The sequence below is a fragment of the Pseudorasbora parva genome, chromosome 3 (assembly GCF_024679245.1).
Source record: "Pseudorasbora parva isolate DD20220531a chromosome 3, ASM2467924v1, whole genome shotgun sequence".
NCBI classification, from domain to species: domain Eukaryota; kingdom Metazoa; phylum Chordata; class Actinopteri; order Cypriniformes; family Gobionidae; genus Pseudorasbora; species Pseudorasbora parva.
Genome location: NC_090174.1, coordinates 42300398 through 42320707, shown reverse-complemented (window position 1 = coordinate 42320707; position 20310 = coordinate 42300398). Strand labels below are relative to the sequence as shown.

Genomic DNA, 20310 nt, shown 5'->3' with positions numbered 1-20310 from the left:
TTATAATTTAAAGGGGAAAAAAGGTATTTTACCTCATTTTAAAAATTATTGTTGATAATTAGTCTTTTATGTGGATGAAAGAGATTAAGATCAAGAAATCTTTCATTATATCATGGAGGATAGGACATTGTTAGAACAAAAATCCAGCAAGCCATGTAGAGAATCAAAAATTCATCACTAACTTAAATGCTAAAACTCACTAGGGACTAGGCTGTGATTTTAAGAATCATAACCGAGAATATCATGCTGTATGTAATGAACTGAGAGTTAAGTTGATAGTGAGAAGTGCACAACATTACTAGAGAAACTCTGGGGAGCTGGCGTGATGTCTCTGCACTTCATGGCTTGGAGTTTTTATAAGTGTAACAAACTACATAATGATATGTTTTTGCAGTCTTTATTGAAACATTCATCATTATAATATGAATCATCTCAATTTGTATATTATTATGCTAATTACTATATACTAATTCTCTTTAGCTCTTTCTCTGTGTGCTAACTATTGGACAAGCTGTGGACCGTCATTGCAGAGTTTGTATTAAAATTTACTAGAATGAGGAAATGAATGACTTATTGGTGGCTCGTTTGTTAGTCATTAGGACTTGCGATTATGTTCATTTATCATAGGAGGAGCAGCCAGAATTGCTTCTGCTGTTTTTATAGAGCATGGATTGTGCCAATTATTCATTACCTTTTATTGCAGTAAGTGTGTGGGCATTTGCAAAAAGGAGATATCTAAGGCCAACAATTAGCACTCTAGGAATCAGTGTGAACTCGAACCTAGTTGGAGATATGCAAGGGCCCATTAACCTCTACACATCCAATTCATTCTTATATACTTCATTACTGTTCATCATTGAATTTACACATGGCAAGGTGTTTATAATTGGGTGTGTTATATGATGGTTGACTGTATTGTCTTGCTGCTGAATTTGGTCTGGATTGAATGCCCCTAGAAAAAAAACTCTTCAAGGGGGGTTCACACATTATTTACCCACCTTCATGTTGTCTTCACATAAAAAAAAAAAAAAAAAAAAAAAAATATATATATATATATATATATATATATATATATATATATATATATATATATATATATATATATATATATATATATATATATATATATATATAATTTTTTTTTTTTACTAGCAAAAGAAAAAAGTTATTATTTATTGATAATCTTAGTGAGATGTTAAATTTAGAACTTCTGTGACTGAATCATTAATTTAAATGAATGAGTTTATTCACTAGATCAACCAAGAGAAAACAAGTTTGCAACAAACAAGTACACTTACTTGCAAACAAGTACATTTTGTTCCTGACTAAAATGGTAGGGCTTCAGAAGTCAAATCAATGCACTTTTATTATTTTTTTGGTGTCTATTTTTTCTTCTTAACAGACAAGGTCACTGTGAAAACATTGAAAAATAGCTAAATGAAAATAATTTTTGTTTGGTTTTTCATAGAAAATGAAAAGCATTCAGAAACCACATTGAGAGGATGTAAATGATTATAATTTTTATGGGTGAACTATCCCTTTAAAATGTCTTTCCTTCCATTGTTGAACCAGGACAGATGCAGGTTTGTCCGTGAGCCGTGACTAGTCCCTAGTCTTGTAATTGCTATTGCTTAAATATATGCTGACAAAGTCAAAGTTCAAAGTGATCTTGCATATTCATCCACTGGCCCATAATGTAAAAGAGCATTTTTAAGCTGCTCTTCTGCTCTACTAATAAATTGATAGTATCAGTTTGTACAGATCAATACAGGTTTGCATTTAAATGACAGAGCAAGGGGTCAGAAACATAAACATGCTGATAAGAATTGCCTTTAGCCTTCACCTTGTGTTCCGTATACTTTATTATAATTTCTATATTTATCTATCTGCTTCTTCCTGCATAATAATTGCTTTTAAATCTTTCAAAATGTTTTCAGTATTATTATTATTTCATAATTTTGCTGAATTTTCGAACGTGATATTGATGTCTGATTCATGTTTAATTCATTGCAAGTTTTGGGTAAAATAAAGTTTAGGCTCTCTTTACAGCAGCAGATAGATCAGGACTAATTTCAGGTTGTTCCTCATCACTGAAATTTGAACAGCAGATAGGGAAAAAAAGAGCTGGAGATGTGAATTTGTGCTGGACTACTCTCAGGAAATGAACAGGAGTGATTTAAATTGGAGAAATACCAAGTGATGTGCAGGGTAGACATTTGCATGAAACTAGCTAATAATAGCCGTACTGTATGTAATAAAAAATCGGTTTTGTAGACTGGCAGATCCACAAGGAAGAGTAATGAATTCTGTCCAAAGGTTGTGGCTGCCTTTTATACCATTGGCCCTCTGTAGCGGAGGGAAGTGATGTCGCCGTATTCAGCTCTTGTCACCCACCTATCTGCAACAGTGCACAGCACGATTGTGTCCTCCTTTTTCTTTCATTTGGGAGTAAAATGCAAGGGTTATTCATGTTTTTACACAATGGAAGTGAACTGATGTGATTGAAGCTGCAGGCCTGTTCTGTTGAAATCCATTTTGTTTTTCAAACCAAGCTTTTGGAAGGGTCTATATGCATAGAGAGACAAAAAAAAAAAACATAAGCTGTGATACTTTCCAGAATTTTGAACAGTTTTCGCCCCCATACTGAACTAAAAAAATAACAGATAACTGAAAACAGATTTTGACACCAAAAATGGTTGCTCAAGGTCTTATTGCTCTCTCAATGAGGAAGTTTAGTTTTTAGTTTTTAGTGACAAAAACAATCAGAATTCACGAAGAATCTGTAGTTAAATATGCTTTAAAACTGATGTAATTGTGTGTGTTTTTCTCCAGTGAATCTGTCTAGAGTATGTGCTTTGTGCAGCCAAGACAAATTCCTTTCCGCTATGAGACTGCCAGCAAACATCTGCAGAGGAAGAGTAACATTTCATTTTGAATTATTTAGAGTGAGCCCCCTGTTTTGTACCTTGAACTTTGAAACCCAATGTAATATTGTGCATCTAAGATTTCCTGCTTTTGCCTCCTTATCCATGGGGTGATCTGTGACATTCTTCTGACATCCCTAGTGTGACTGTGCTTTTCCACTCTGTGATTCTGCAAATAGCCCAGAATGCACTTCACCGTGAACTAGGTATCTCACTCCTGGGGATATAACTCTGAATAATGTCATTCTTTTCTTTAGTGCTTCTTTAAAGCTGTTTTTCTACACACAGAAAAAGAGCATTCAACAACAAATGTTTTTTAATTGGAGGTTTTAAGTATTGTTGGCATGTTTTGTTTTATACATAATTAACATGTTCAGTCTTTCTGCAAATGTTTGCCTATCTTAAAAACTTGTCAAGAAAATCATGTAAAGATGAGGGGAAAGCTGCTCTCTGCTATTCTCTTCATCACAGTGCACTTGTAGTTGTGTAGTAGTGAAAAGGGGAAGTTGTAACTATATTTTCTTCACAAATGAGCTAGACAGATGAGGCTTGAGTTCAGCTGTTCACAGTGACCGCAATTAAATAGTTGGAGGTCACCGGGCCATTCATGGTGTTGGCTGTTATGCGGTGGTATCTATCTGTGTGAAGTGGTGTTTTTCTGTCTGCGCTTCCAATGGTAGTAAATGAGTACACAGTGCTCATAAACATAAAGTTTACATAAAGTTAGTTGCATTGTGTTTTAATGATATAGAAGTGTCATTTTGTCCTGTGATTTAAGCAGCTTTTACTCTGTCACATCCTTCAGAAATCATTCTAATATGCTGTTTTTGTTTAAATGGCGAAAAGAGTTATACATTTTCGTGGAAACTGTTTTTTTAGGATTCTTTGAAAAGGAAGTTCAAAGGAACAGCATTTATTTGAAATTTAAATCTTCTGTATAAATGTCTCTTTACTGTCACTTTTGATCAATTTAAATTTAATTTCTTAAAAACCTTTTGAACTGTAGTATGTTTTGTTCCAGGATCTAAAGAATTAAAGGAGAATATGAAATAGTATGTATCTAAATTTCTCTGTGTGCAACTGTGCATGTGTGTGAATTTCATGCTAAATTTATATTTCATATAATATGAAATTCATATTCATTTCCAGAATGTAAAAATGAGAGTTTACCCCTAGTAGTTGACCAAATGTTAGTCGACAATAAGAGGCTTAGTCTACTACATTTAGTTAGTTGATTAGTCACAGAAAAAAAAGTCTTTGACAGACATTTTGTGTGGTATTTACACACTGTTGGGCAGGAAATCCAAATGTTCACCTATGATTTATCAAACCAACTATGGCTTTTAATAGTGTTGTAGTCAAGACCACCTAATTCGAGACGAGACAAGGGGTTGAGACCAAGACCAAGGCAAGATGGTACCAAGTCAAAACCAGCACGCCTTCAGGGTGCAATATGTAGTATTTTTGCAGTAAAATATCCAAAAAGCACTAGGCCAGTGGTATATATTTTGTTCAGTTAAGTACTTACAATATTCCAAATGTTTCCAACTATTTGTAAATTGTGAGAAAATTGCTATTTTAACCAAGGAGTTGGAATGTCTGAGGGAGTCTGCTGTCAATGGCGTCATATCTGTTACCCTCGGTTTCCGGTTTTATTTGCCAGAAGTGCTTTACTCTTAGCAGTGTGAACAAGTTTCACAGCAGCCACTGAGCAAATGCACAGAGTAACGTAATAAAATCATTTTTCAACACACTCAAATGTAATAAAAGTCATAATAAAAGCAACCTGATCTCACAGATTTTCGTGAAATGAACATGGACCCTTAACTAAAAAATCTGTGGTAGTTTCACAGAATCGCCAAAGATTCCGTGATGGGTTCATGGATGTGATGCCTATGTAAGTCAATGAAGGGCAGCATCCGTGGTCCACACACGGATTCCCTGTTCCAACACCTTATATTCGTCAGTTTGATTCAGTCAGCATAATTTATTTAAATTAATTTTTCTTTTTATTCAGACACGTTTTGAAGACAACTCGATCCCTTTCCTTAACCTACCCATTTGTGTATTATAAAAAAACAGGATATAACAGGCAGATACACAGATACTGCAGGTACAATTTATTCAGAAACTACAAATATTCCAAGTGTTCCGAGGCCAAACGATTGATTTCTGTGAAGAAAATCCCCAAAAGCAATCAGTAATGTCGAGTCCATCCTCTGAATATTAATACATTTCAAATATTGCGGCCGGAAGAAACGTTATGTCAGGTTTGACAGCATTGGCTGTTGTATGACGCGTGACCAATTGCGCCATTAAGTCAGCTTTGATTGTAAAATGCCATTGGCTCTCGTGTGTCTCGTGACCAATCGCGTCATGCTGAAGAATTGTTTGTATCATTTGAATCATGAGAAATATGAACGAGTGCTCGTGTGGAGCGCGATCATCATTTCAATGATTAAAACATTAAGATCAACTGCATGAAGATATCGTATGACTTCAGAAGACTTGGAATGCAACATGAGTTAATACTTCTATACTGGAGTTAGTTGCTCCGAAATATAGAAGTGGGCTATAAACATTCATAAAATCATGTCTACTTTTACAAATGCAAATAAATTAAATGTGTGTTGGGAATCCATGTGTGGACCACAGATGCTGCCTGTCATTGACTTACATAGGCATCACTTCCGTGAACCCATCACGGAATCTTTGGCGATTCCGTGAAACTACCACAGATTTTTGAGTTAAGGGTCCGTGTTCATTTCACAGAATTCTGTGAGAGCAGGTTGAATAAAAGTCCCACTGCTCGCAAGGCGTGTGTTTTTCATCTCATTAACAATCGCGCCTTGCTCAGCTCCACAACACTCGTTCCTGCTCTTCATACTACAGTAACGTTAATAACTGCATCCATCAACATGATTTCTGCCTGAGTCCTATCTTGACTCTTTTCCACCAGCTGTGAGGTGAAGACTCAATGTCCCAAGATTCTGCGCTCAAACTTGGCATCATCAAACTACGCCTTTGTTTTGAATAGGCGCCCTCTAGAGGATGAAAAAGTTGCATATAGTGCACCTTTCAATTGATAAAGTGCACAATTATTGGCGCATATCTTGTGCGTGCATAATAACCTGGAGGTGCAGGTGTGATCACTTGTATTTTTTTCCTGATAACAGTGTAAAGAACTTTAAATCCTCATAAGATAAGTTATCTAACTTCAGAACTGTACAGGTACTTTTACAATCACGATAACAACAACAACAAAAAAAAACTTTTGTGCTTTTGTAAAATAAAGAAAATAAACATTGTGCGCTTTTTGCCTGTGTCCGTGAAGACAGTCAAAACAGACATTAGAAATATGTCTATAGATAAATTTAAATGTTTAAACTTTCAAATTAACCAATTCAGATAGAAAACAAATATTCTCTGATTATGTGATCTATATGAAATGTCCTTTTCTCTCTATGAGTGGAGATGACGAGTCTGTTTCGTGATCTTTGCAGCTGACACTGGCTCAGAAATCACTAGTTTATTAATAAATTATTAAAAAACATCCAGACTCTGTGTCCTTAGTTGTTTTTTCCTGAAGAACTAATAATCATTTATTTTGCTGGTGTGCTGCGGCAAGCTTTGTGTGTAAGCTGAAAGGGTTAGTTCACCCAAAAATGAAATTGATGTCATTAATGACTCACCCTAATGTCGTTCCACACCCATAAGACCTCCGTTCATCTTCTGAGCACGGTTTAAGATATTTTATATTTATTCCGAGAGCATATCCAAGTGTATGCACATTGCACACTATACTGTACTCGTCCAGAAAGGGAATAAAAACATCATAAAAGTAGTCCATATGTGACATCAGTTGGTTAGTTAGACTCTTTTGAAGCATCGAAAATACATTTTTGTCCAAAAATAACAAAAACTTCAATTTTATTCAGCACTGTCTTCTCATTCGTGTTTGTTTTCAATCCTCAAATAAAGATTCAAACGGTCATGAATCAGCTTATTGATTCATGATTTGGATTGCGTGTCAAACTGCTGAAATCATGTGACATTGACGATCCAAATCATGAATCAATACACTGATTCATAACCGTTTGAATCTTTATTTGAGGATTGAAAACAAACACGGAAGAGAAGACAATTCTGAATAAAGTTGTATTTTTTGTTATTTTTGGACCAAAATCTATTTTCGATGCTTCAAGGGATAACTAACTGATGTCACATATGGACTACTTTGATGATGTTTTCATTACCTTCTGGACATGGACAGTATAGTGTGCATACTCTTAGATACGCTTTCGGACTAAATATAAAATATCTTAACCTGTGTTTAGAAGATGAACGGAGGTCTTATGTGTCTTATGGGTGTGGAATGACATTAGGATGAGTCATTAATGACATAAATTTCATTTTTGGGTGAACTAACCCTTTAAGCGCTCAATATATATTTTAAAGGCTCAATATGGTTTAGTGTCTTATTTCTCTGTAATGTAGAACAATATAATATTCTTTCTCAGCCCTGAAACTCAAACCATTTTAGATGCCACCCCCTCAGTGTATATAGTAATTAAATTAAAACCATAAATGTGCAATTAGTTGACTATTGGTTTAAATGAACGACTACTAGTTTACTAGAAAAATCTAAAGTCAGGGCAGCCCTAGTATAACTGCAGAAAGGATTCTGTGAGGGTAGGGTTAGGGGGTAGAATATACAGTTTGTACAGTATAAAAATCATGTCTATGGAAAGTCCCCATAACAACATGGAAACTCAGTGTGGGTGTTTGTGCCTACATTATCCATTTCAAATGACAGCAAATGTGGGAGGTGGTATAGAATGAAAGATTATTAGATTTCAGTGGGCAGACTTGAATTAGCTGTTTGTTTAATGGCTTTCATGGGACTTTACGCATCTGACAGATTTTGCAGTATTCAACACTTTACAGCCGGTCTCACAAAAGTGGTGAGTTTTATTCCAGAGTCCAAGGGATGGAGTGTGCGATTTATAATTATTAAAATGGCATGGATGTAAAATATCTCTACATAAAAATCTTGTTTTCTTCTCTCTAACTTCAACACCGCTTAATCTGTTTTATTTTTCTTCTTCTATATTGTTTTTTTCTGCTGTTTTAATTCTTCCTTTCTTTAAAGAGAATGATAGCACAGAGAACAAAAAATAAAACGCAAACACTTGGCCTAAGGAAAAGCTTTCTCACTTTCTTCTGCACCGAGGTGCATTTTAGCTCATCAGTCAAACACAAAGCAATCAGTCGCACCCTCTTCCATCGCTAATTCTTTTATTCTTTTCATCACAAAAGCACTCAGGGAAACCTAATGCGTTTTTAAAGTGGAAAATGGCTTGAATTGTTTTAGTGGAATTGTCTCTTTGGCACACAGTTTAAAATCAATGGGAAGCTCAGAACATTCCCCAGAGGAAAAAGCACCATATTTACAAATCTGAAGCAGTGTGAAATGCAGACCATATTTAGATGAGATTGTGATTTTTTTTATTTATTATTGTAAGTACTAGGCACACATACAAATAATGTGTCTGGGATGTTCATTAATCCAAAAATTGTCATACAATTAAGTTTAAATTTTGAGTAAATGTGCTCATTTCTTGCATGCCTTCATTGATTTTACAGGAGCCGTCAGTGATACCCTTGCTGATTCCCTGTCATCAGTTGGTGGGACATTACCCCACTTCCTGCAAGAGCCTGAGGATGCTTACATAGTCAAAAACAACCCAATCAAGCTGCGCTGCCGTGCAACTCCTGCCCTACAGATCTTCTTCAAATGTAACGGGGAATGGGTCCATCAGAATCAACATACCTCTCAAGAGTACATGGATCAAAACACTGGTAAGACGCACATGATCTTACTACTGCTGTCCACTATATCATTTCTTTCAACAACAACAAAAAATAATGTCCAGGCCAGTCTAGTGGTTAATCTGTAGTTCATTTAAATCCGTTACCTGGATTAGTTCCCTAGTGATTTTTTTTTCTCTTTGATTTTCTGCTTTTTATTTTATAAAATATTGCCTATATTCTTTAGTCAAGTATAAATATATGAAAAGGACAATTAATTGGTCAGTTGGTTAAGTCGTTTTGCTACTACGTTATTCGCTACTATATAATCTGTGAAGTTTAGTTCATAAATTGCTTCAGAATGTATTGCAGTCTTTACACTACAGTGGGATATTTCCCAGTTAGTCTGTATAATTGAAGAGGTTTAGACATTTAGATGCTCATTGTGATATTCTCATGAATAAATAAAGATCACTGTTGGGGTGATTTGGCAATGCAATGCTATGTTGACATCTGTCATGATACAACACAATTTTGATTCTTTACGCTTACACTGGCTATATTGCGATTCAGAACTGTGATACATTCCAGTCTTGTTTCTCACTTGTTTCACATTCAGTGCTCTGTGAGTTTTGCTTTTGGTTGAACAGAAAGTCTGTGTGCACTGATCAGTGCTACAAATATGAATATAAAAAGTGTAGCTAAAAATATCTTGTATCTTTTTTCCCCCCACCTCCACTTGTGAAGTCGGCTGTTATATTGTTTTTTTTTTTTTTTTAAGTTCTGTAAAGTTAATTTCATGTTTCCCTGGCAACTTGCAGCTACAATAATGTCCAGTGCAATTTATGCCGAATTACAGGAACTATCATAGGTACACATTTGACAATGCATTCGTTAGAGGATTTCAGCGTTTACATTACCAAAAAATAAAACAACCTAATCCACCAACTCCTCTGAAGCACATCATGATTAGTCCACATAGACGTTTGTGGAAGGAAGAGCCTCTTAATTGCTTCTGGAAGTTCATTATTGTGTGATTGCTGTGCTGTGAAATTGTTGAGAGTCTTATAATGGGAAAATGAAAAATCACCACAAGTGATTTCTCGTCTACATGTGGGAAAAGAGAAATTTTGGCAAACTTGCTTGCTTCCTTTGTTACATTGCATTTACAAACAAAAAAGTGATTTGCTATGTTTAAAAATTACTTTAACTATATTTAATACATATTCTAATATGGCTGTATTCAGTTGGTGCTGGACTGTTGTGGCTAAGAGCAGGAAGAGGGAGCTACAGCACAGTGAGCATGTAATCAATGAAATGGACCTCTCAAGATTGGCTCAATTTCTGCTTTTACATTGCTTATATGCTCAGCAATTGGTGAGACAAGCCTGGAACCATGCATCTTTCCTGTCTTCTGTACCAAGTAAAGGGGACATTTATTTGGTGGCGATTCATCCGGTGAGCTGGCAGACCGATTTAACACAGATTTTCTGCTCGCTGATCTCGGTTTCATCCCGATACTGTACATACATGCTCAAGACTTTGCTGCATGTTTTCTCGCTCCTATTTCTGCACCCTTGAGCATTTGCATTTCACGTATCCTTGCACACAGATTCATCATACTGTTGCCCTCAAAGGACATATCATCATTACAACTTTGAGTCAGTTCCAGTGGTCATAAATGACGAACCAGAGTGATCACATTTCACATGTGAAATAGCAAGCGTTAGGTTCCACTAAATGTTTTGCTTCTTTATCTAGCTTGCTATCTGTTGAGCAGATTTACAGCAGATTTCTTAGGATAGGTTGCTCACCATTGCCTGCTGCCCTTTTGCTATGTCCAGTCACAATATGGAAAGCAGTCATTTCCCCTCTTGAGAATATACTTCCCCTATTACCAGGTTCACTGCCTGCAGTGTTGCCAAGGCGATGAAATGTATCAGTCTGGACCCAAGTGGATTTGCAATTAGGAAAGCCAGAAGAAGTCTCCATTCAGGCAGTCGCATTGCATGCTTTACATCAGTGCTAAACTCATAACCGGTGTTAACGACATCCTTTATAGCACCCCACCTTGCCACCATAATGGATGACAGAAATGGGGATTGGATTAGGAGGACGCTAATCAGAGCCACAGATCTACAAAGAATTGGATTTTATTGATTTAAACCATGGGTCTTCAATGTCATCGCAAGCGGAAGATAAGATCTCTTATTTACCGGGCAGACAGATAAGCAGCAACACATTGCCCTTGAGTTTAGTCCATGTGCAGATCGAGAAGTACCAATCCAAACCTGTTGGACAGCGGCCACTTATCTGTGACAATGTCTGGACTTAAAATGTTACCTTATTTTTTGTGTTTTGTTTGTTATTGTAGTAAAAAAAAAAGAATTTAAGCAAAAAATTGGAACTTAAGACCAAGTATTATTTTTTTTAATCCTTTTATGTTAGGAACAGAAAGCAGATGACAGAAGGCCAGCAGAAGGGACTGTCATGTTTACAGCTGATAAATATAACTTATTTTCTCCTTCATAAAGAGACGGGTGACAGTGTTGATCTACTCCCATGTGTATCTGTATCGAATTCATTTAACGTTTTCCCATGGTGCATCGACTGGCATTTCTTTAATGTGGTTCTCAAATTGGTGCATGCACCCATAGGGCTGTAGCAGAAAATGTTTGTAATGGCAGAAAGTTTATTTTATGTTTTCTTGCAGATAAAGTTCCTTTTACGACACAAAAAGTCACTCTTTTGAGTCACTCTCAAAAATAGACAATTTAAATATAATGTTTCGGAAAACTGTCCTCCATTACTGTCAGTTTTATAGACTTCATGCAAGAATTCAAACCAGTTCATCTTACTATAATAATCTTTATTACATGGCTCTATTAAATACGTGACCCTGATTGCTCATTTTCTATCAGAATACTGACCACAAAACCGTGTCAAGCAAACCGTTTTTTCATCGAAAAATGGTGAAAAAAAAGGTTCCACAAAAACATGAGCAGCACAACATTTAGAATTACATTTATTCTGACATTTATAATAAGAAATTGTTCATTATAGGTTATTTTTAAGTTGTAATAATACTGTGATAATGTATTTTTCATCTAATAAACCTTCTTGAGCATAATAGACTCAAAAACATTAAAAAGCCTTACTGACTAACTTTTGAATAATAGTGTATGATTGTGTTTAATGACCATCTAACTGTTATCTTTTTCAGCTAACTGTTATCTATTTATAGAATTTATTTTTATATTTTATTTTATGTCTTTTGATGCAAAAATGTTCATGTTGTTGAACATTGTGTGGAAATGTTCATGTTGTTTATTATTGTTGAAAATAATAAGTGATAATTCCTCCATCTATTCCTGCTTGTAGCCGCATATTGTGATTGAGGGTACTTGCAAATTTGCTGTGAATTCCATGATTGCCGAAATTCCATGAATGGATGGATTTATCTGCATTTGCAAATAAGATTTATTGCACATTAGTGCCATAATCGGTGACAAAAACTTGTTTAATTTATCGACTAATTATATGGTCTCTTACGATTTTTGCCCCAGCAAATCCATTGCTGATGTGCTGAATGCCTTAATAATCCAACCCTTAAGGTGATGAATGTGGTTTATGGTACTAGTTACTGAGCATCCCTGGTGCTTCAATAATTTGCTTGGTTGAATTGTAGCACTGCAGGAGGTGAAAAGCGCCTCATTTATGTCGGTCTTAAAGTGACTGGTAAAACAGCAAGATGATTTCTTTCCTTCCAAAATGAGCATTAATACTGCTTTGAGAAACAAAATATAAAAACATGTAATATTTCCTATTTGTTCTTCAGTGTTGACTGGGGAAGAGATCTGCAAAGTTCAAAGGTGTTCGATGAATCTAGTCCTGGAGAACTACCTCAGGTTTTATTTGTTCCAGGCTCTGCAGTATCAGCCCGTGAGAACCATTATAGAGCATAACCATCAAATGAAAAATCTTCCTCCTCTAAGTCGTTTATCACGGCTTTGCCAAAGGAAGAAGACACGACTGCCGCGCTGCTCGCTGTGCCTCTATTATTGTCCTTTTACTGATAAATGACAAGCTGAAACTTCTATGCAGCTGCACACAAATAAGTCCCACAGACTACTCCATTTAGGATTATAACCTGTGGATTTGTGGTAAAAAAGAAACCTCTGTTGATAGTGTTGGTGGAGAGAGAATCCAATTGAATGTGACCAGAAACTAGACGAAGCATTTTCTTCCTGTCTATAGATTATGAATAGAAAGAGGCAGATCCAGACAAGTTCCAAACACTATAGGGGGCGCAGGCACTGCCTAGACCCGATAATGAGCTCTTTGTGTCCCTGTCATACCTGAAGTGAAGGCCTTGAGTCCTGGCGACCAACCAGCAGTGACAAACTAACAATGACAAGATCTGACCTCTGGCAGTGTGTCTGCATGCTTTCCTTCCTTGCCATGGAGTGTCACATTCTAATGGCTGCTATCGTCAGGAATGAAGTCGATATGTTCCTGGAGTTTTATGGTTGGAATGAGTGGGAGTTGTTCTGAAATATGCTTTGTGTTTGCAACTTGAAAGAGAGCTATTTAATTTCAACGTTAAAGCAATTGTTTTTTTTTCCAGTCATTTATGTTGTTCTTTATTTCCAACTCTACATGAATATCACCATGCAGCTGTCAAATAAACAGAGTTGTTACCTGCTCACAACTCTTAACTTTTCTCTTGCAAGAGAGAAAATTACTGGGCATGCACAGTAAAATGATGTTAGCTCACCATTGCGACTGTCATCCAATGAAAACCTGTGAAATTATATATAATAAAACACAGAATAAAAACTCTTGAATGTCTTGTCGCCCTTGCATTGAACAGCCTAATTGATTATAATTAAAGTGATACAGTTGTCGTGTCATGCTGTTCGCTTTCACACTGCAACTGGCTGCTGAAGTACGACTGAGAAAACCTGCAAAAGCTTGCAAAATGACAGCATATAAATATATTAAGTGCCTAGAATTGTACAAACACACATTAAATATGAGTATGGTCATTTTCACTTTATATTTTAGTGTGACTATTACTAAAATGTAAAGTTGCTCAGTAGCCTTAGTAGGATTTACCATATGGATTTGTTCATTTGCTAGTTTATTAGCGCTCACTTAACATCTGCCTTTCAGCCATCACTAGTTCAGCTTTAGTTAGTTAGGCCTTCTGGGGAGACATCATAACACATTAATTATTCATAAGCATATTTTTTTAACTTAGTAAACTGCATCTATTAAAAAAGTAAATTAGAGTGGGGCAAAAAAGTATTTAGTCAGCCACCAATTGTGTAAGTTCTCTCACTTAAAAACATGACAGGCCTGTAATTTTCATCATAGATACACTTCAACTATGAGAGACCGAATGAGAGGAAAAAAAATATCCAGAAAAATCACATTGTCTTATTTTTAAAGAATTTATTAGCAGATTATGGTGGAAAATAAGTATTTGGTCACCTACAAAAAAAGCAAGATTTCCTGGCTCTCACAGACCTGTAACTTCTTCTTTAAGAGGCTCCCCTGTCCTCCAGTTGTTACCTCATGAATAATGGCACCTGTTTGAACTCGTTATCAGTATAAAAGACACCTGTCCACAACCTCAAACAGTCAGACTCCAAACTCCTTTATGGCCAAGACCAAAGACCTACCAGACACAAAGAAACAAAATTGTAGACCTGCACCAGGCTGGGAAGACTGAATCTGTAATAGGTAAGCAGCTTGGTGTGAAGAAATCAACTGTGGGAGCAATTATTAGAAAATGGAAGACATACAAGACCACTGGTAATGTCCGTCGATCTGGGGCTCAACACAAGATCTCACCCAGTGGGGTCAAAATTATTACAAGAACGGGGAATCATGCTTTGGGGCTGTTTTTCTGCAAAGGGACCAGGATGACCAATAAATGGGGCCATGTATCGTGAGATTTTGAGTAAAAACCTTCTTCTATCAGCAAGGGCATTGAAGATGAAACATAGCTAGGTCTTGCAGCATAACACTGATCCCAAACATATCGCCCAGGCAACAAAGGAGTGGCTTGCAAATAAATTCTTTAAAAATCAGACAATGGGATTTTTCTGGATTTGTTTTCGCATTCTGTCTCTCATAGTTGAATTGTAAATATGATGAAAAATGCAGGCCTCTCTCATCTTTTTAATTGGGAGAACTTGCACAATTGGTGGCTGACTAAATACTTTTTTTACCCCACTGTATGTGCACCTCATAAAATATTGATTTTGCTTTTATTAATTGGTATTCATTTCATACTGGTAATTTTAATAATTATTAATACTATTAATATGCTATTAACAAACATTATATAATTTATGCTTGACTGAACATTAGTTTACAAAATATATATCATGATGGGCTGTACATTACATTGTTGTTACAGATGTTTTTTGTTTTTTTTAACAAAGGGCACACAATTATAGCAAGTATAAAACACCTGTACCATTCCTGGAAACAACAACACATCTCATTAAATCTCATAAAAGTCTCATAAAATTATTATTAACAAAGAGCCCATTTTCCTTGTGGGTATGGTATTTCCACAATAGTTTCTTTTAAAGTGGTCATATAATGCAATTTTTGTACTATTTAAGTAAATATGATTATTTAGTGTCTAAATGAAAACTTTGTAGTGAACTTTAATAAAAAATTCTCATTAGTATTGTAAGAAAACACTAATTTTACCTGGTCAAAAACAGCTCTGTTTTTTTAGCAAGCCATTTCAGTGCATGTGTATTTAATGCTAATGAGCTTTGCTTATCATGTGGAGTGTTGCCTGTACAGGGCTCTACATAGCGGAACATTTTGGGCACATTTATGCCTAAAAATGACTGTGTGCGACTGTGAAAAAATATTTAGTTGCACCTGTGCGAGTGACCCGATCGTTTCTCATGAATGGATGTGTAATACAATCGGAAAAAAAATACAACTCCTAAAATGCATCAACACTGATAGGGTACGTTTCCTACTGCAATCAACTGCTTGCCATGCCTTCAGTCAGCAAAATTATGTCATTAATGACTCACCCCAATGTCGTTCCACACCTGCATGACCTCTTTTCATCTTTGGAAGACAGTTTAAAATATTTTATATTTAGTCCGAGATAGGGATGTAACCGTATTGAATTTTCACATCACGGTTATAGTGACCTAAATTATCACGGTTATCAATATTATCACGGTTTTGTTCAAATTAGATAAAGTGTTCAAAAAGAACCAATGCACACACTGAAAACATGTCAACAAGTTTTATATTTGAAAATCAACAAACAACAAATAAATCAAGCAGTTCTATGCACTTTTTAAAAGCAACATTGTATTCTGTTGGATTTCCTTCCTTATATTGGCCGTCATCAGTAGCACCACATGCATAAATAATAATTTGGTGTAAATAGAATCTCTAACTCTAATTATCTTTATAAATATGTTCAAGCAATATTCTCATGTGTGTGCATTATACCCGACACCTATGAACACTTTACAGTCAGTTTTATACAAACGCGCATTACCAATGTATGTATCATTAGAGACAGTCCCTAACTTATCTCGAACGTCAAGCCACCTTTATGCCAATCATATCAGATGCGCTATGGTTCTGCGGTGTTTGTTTTAAACTATTTTCGCTGCTGAAATAGAACAAAAACATTCAACCGTATGCTGAATGAATCTCCTGCGTACATTGCACACTCATCTCTGCTTTGAGTGCAGATTTCAGTAAGAGCGCACTCTGAACAAAACTCAGCTAATCTGAACGCATCTGATTATTAGAGATTGCATTCATAAACTCAATAGAAACACGTGTGATAGGTTATAATGTGCAACGCGATTATAATAGATGGCTTTGGAAAAGCCTATAATAAGTAGGTGACTATAGCAACAGCGAGTGGCTGTGTTACACGCCACAGCCGAAATACACAAACAAACGGGGGTTATGTCAAACCCTGATTATTATTCCTTAAATGTCACCCTAGTCATGTCTGAACGTATTCGTTCGTCTTTGGCTCAAGCTTCACGTTATTTCCCAGACGTAGGTTTGGTATTGAGGTCAAAGTCACTTGCCTTGCGTTCGCAGATTTGAAGTGTTTCCCCTATTACTGCGACTTTCTTCTGGCATGTTCTGCTGCAGACAGGGTGACCAGTAGCCTCTTTGATTCATTTTTCCCTTTAGGACTTTTGTAAAAGCCAAAATATGCCCACACCTCAGATTTTTTACTTTTAGAAGGCTGGAAAATCTCCCGGTGCTGTCACTGCCTTCTGTCATTTCTTCTCATTCAGAAAACAGTGTTGCTTCACGTGCTGCGTGCGCCTGCACCAGACTGGACAGGATTTACCGCAAGTTTTCAAAATTGTGATCGTCACTGACGGTTTTAATGATAATTAAATTTTAAACGATATGACAACCGTCAGGACATTTTATCGTGGTTTATCGTGAAACCGGTAATCGTTACATCCCTAGTCCGAGAGCTTTCTGTCTGGTATACTGTCCCTTTCCAGAAGGACCAGAAAGGTAAATAAGCACTTCCTCAAAGTAGTCCATATGTGACATCTGTGGGTTAGTTAGAATCTCTTGAAGCATTGAAAATACATTTTGGTCCCAAAATAATAAAAAATACGACTTTATTCAGCATTGTCTTCTCTTCCATGTTTGTTTTTAATCCACGTTTGCGACTGCTGTGTTCATTATTACACCTAAGAACAGAACACCACTCGCTTAGGCGCCCCAGCATATCAACAATGGCGTACTATGAGGATGACAGCTCACTCTTGGCGGGTCTGTGTTTTAATGCTGCTGTCAATCAACAATTGTGGGCGGGGCGTCCTGCCTTGTGATGTCACATGGTTGAATGGCTTAATGTGAGACAAGGGAAAACAAACATAACAAACATAAGGAGATTTTAGAAAAAAAAGAAAAAAAAACACTGGATGGATTTTTAGCATTATAGGATGGTTGTGTACAGGCACTGCCAACACACATTTCTATTTAATCAACTTGTAAAAGTGCATGTACCATTATATGACCTCTTTAAAGCCCCTATATGTAATTTTTCACCTCTAGAGGTCGCTTGTTCAAAACAAAGGTGTTGCGTGATGATTTCATGGATTTCACAGTGCTTCTATTATGCCGCAATTGACCGCTTCTGCTTCTTTTGGTTATGTATATGTGAGGTAACGCAGCACTGTGTTATTATACTGTATTAGATACATTTGAATGTGTTGGAAGTTATGTTGTAATGTGCGTTTGCCCAGTGGCTACTATGAGGCGACTTGTTGCACACTGCAGTAAGCTAGGTATTAGGCATGGTTTAGGCAGTTAAACATGGTACTCGTGGTAAATCAAGATATTTTAAGACTAACTAAGACATTAAGACTAACTGTAGACTAATATGTCCTTGTTTTCTGTCAATGAATGCATCCAAATAGTTGCTCACTTGTCTAATAAACATAATACATTACAGCGTCTTTGGCGTTTCCATGGTTTCTACAAAATAATATATGGTCTTAAACCCTGGCTAATTTGCGCTGCTCTTGTTAGCATTCGTCATTATGGAAATTATCTGGTTGTGTTTTTAGTTCACGCACAGAATTTTCTCCTCCCATCTGCACTTTCTTTGGAATTGCACTCTTGTGGTTATTTGCCACATTTAAATCTGGCCCATAGTCTCCCACAAAGTTTTATATAACAGAACACTGATCCAAAGCTGCCTAAAATACCTCGATAGAAGATATTACTTCCCCAAACTGATTACAGTAGCTACAGTACTTAGCTGGGCAAATATATTTCAAAATACAATTGAAGCAGCACATTGCAAATCTAGACGCAAAAAAACTCTCACTTCACACAAACGGCTCGGTCTCTCTCACATGCATAACTGTTGCACGCATGCTATGGTAAATTTATTCATTGCTCAGACTCATTTTTAACACAAATATAAGCTGAAAATGATTTGTTTAAATACAAATCTAACCTAGCCCTGTTACTGTCTCTTCTTTCTATTTATACAAATTTCTTCTCTCCTCTGTCTCAAATCACTTTCCAGTGACTACACATCGAAGCTTCAGGGCAGTTGTAGCTCATGTGGCTCAGTCCGGCTCTGTGTCATGGAAGAGAGAGCCAGCTGACTACTGCGAGTTATGACGTGTCAGAGTTGACATGTGATGAGGTGTTGACATCTGTTAGCGACAGCTTCTCAACAAAAAAAAGCTTCCTTCTGAGAAAGTGCCTCTGCGTGACTATAGATGGAAACTGACTGCCAATGAAGGACGGAGAAAGAGAGAGAACTTTTGCAGCACAGCAAATGGAAGCTGACTGCAAAGTAAGGGCAGGGAAAGAGGACAAGTACACGGCATTAACTTTCATTTTGCCTTTTTTTGAGAGGGAGGATATTATGATAAATCACAAATTTAAATCAGACCTGCAAAACCTGTGCTTTTCAAAACCATGCTTTTCAAAACCTGTGCTTTTCCAAGTTGTTGGACTTTTTAATAGCAAGAGTTGAGTCGGCCATGCAACTGGAGAGAATATGTCCTTGTCATAATTATTTTAAAATTCTAAGTTAGTCCTTGCCACTTTTTGTGAAGTAAATCATTGTATTTCAAGAGTTTTGATTTGGTGTAGACAAATTTAAGACCAAGTATAAAAGCATTAGCTAACCAATAGGGGAAGCAGTAGACTGAACAAACAGGAAAAAAGAAAGCAGTAATTAGGCACCTGCTTATCAATGTCTACCTTTTAGCAACTCAGTTGGACTACTGGGTGAACAGTAGGTCATTAATATTCATGAGGAAAGCTAATACCTTTTAGGTAGTGGTTAGCTGACAAGACTTATGTCAACAGATCCAACAGACATGACACATATTAAACCTTTTTTTCCAATTAACAATCAATGGATAGAACCCTGGCGTGTCTTTTTTCTTTTGCTATAATCCATTTCACTCTGTTGTATGTCACAATTCGGAAGAAAATATATCACACTGCTTTTGTTTCACCGTGACTTTAATGGTCTCATATACAGTCTTGTTCAAAATAATAGCAGTACAATGTGACTAACCAGAATAATCAAGGTTTTTAGTATATTTTTTATGCTTAGTATATATTTATGCACGCTCTTAAGGCTGTGCAATTGGGCAATTAGTTGAAAGGGGTGTGTTCAAAAAAATAGCAGTGTCTACCTTTGACTATACAAACTCAAAACTATTTTGTACAAACATTTTTTTTTTCTGGGATTTAGCAATCCTGTGAATCACTAAACTAATATTTAGTTGTATGACCACAGTTTTTTAAAACTGCTTGACATCTGTGTGGCATGGAGTCAACCAACCGGTGGCACCTCTCAGCTGTTATTCCACTCCATGATTCTTTAACAACATTCCACAATTCATTCACATTTCTTGGTTTTGCTTCAGAAACAGCATTTTTGATATCACCCCACAAGTTCTCAATTGGATTAAGGTCTGGAGATTGGGCTGGCCACTCCATAACATTAATTTTGTTGGTTTGGAACCAAGACTTTGCCCGTTTACTAGTGTGT

At 36.3% G+C, this 20310-nt stretch overlaps 1 protein-coding gene across 1 annotated transcript in view; it reads left to right on the top strand.

Moving 5' to 3' along the window:
• unc5db (unc-5 netrin receptor Db) overlaps positions 1-20310 on the top strand; it is a 201457-nt gene that overhangs the window by 99451 nt on the left and 81696 nt on the right. The window contains exon 2 of the mRNA XM_067438934.1: positions 8571-8786. Within this exon, the coding sequence (XP_067295035.1) occupies positions 8571-8786 (216 nt within the window). The remainder of the gene's footprint in view (positions 1-8570; positions 8787-20310) is intronic.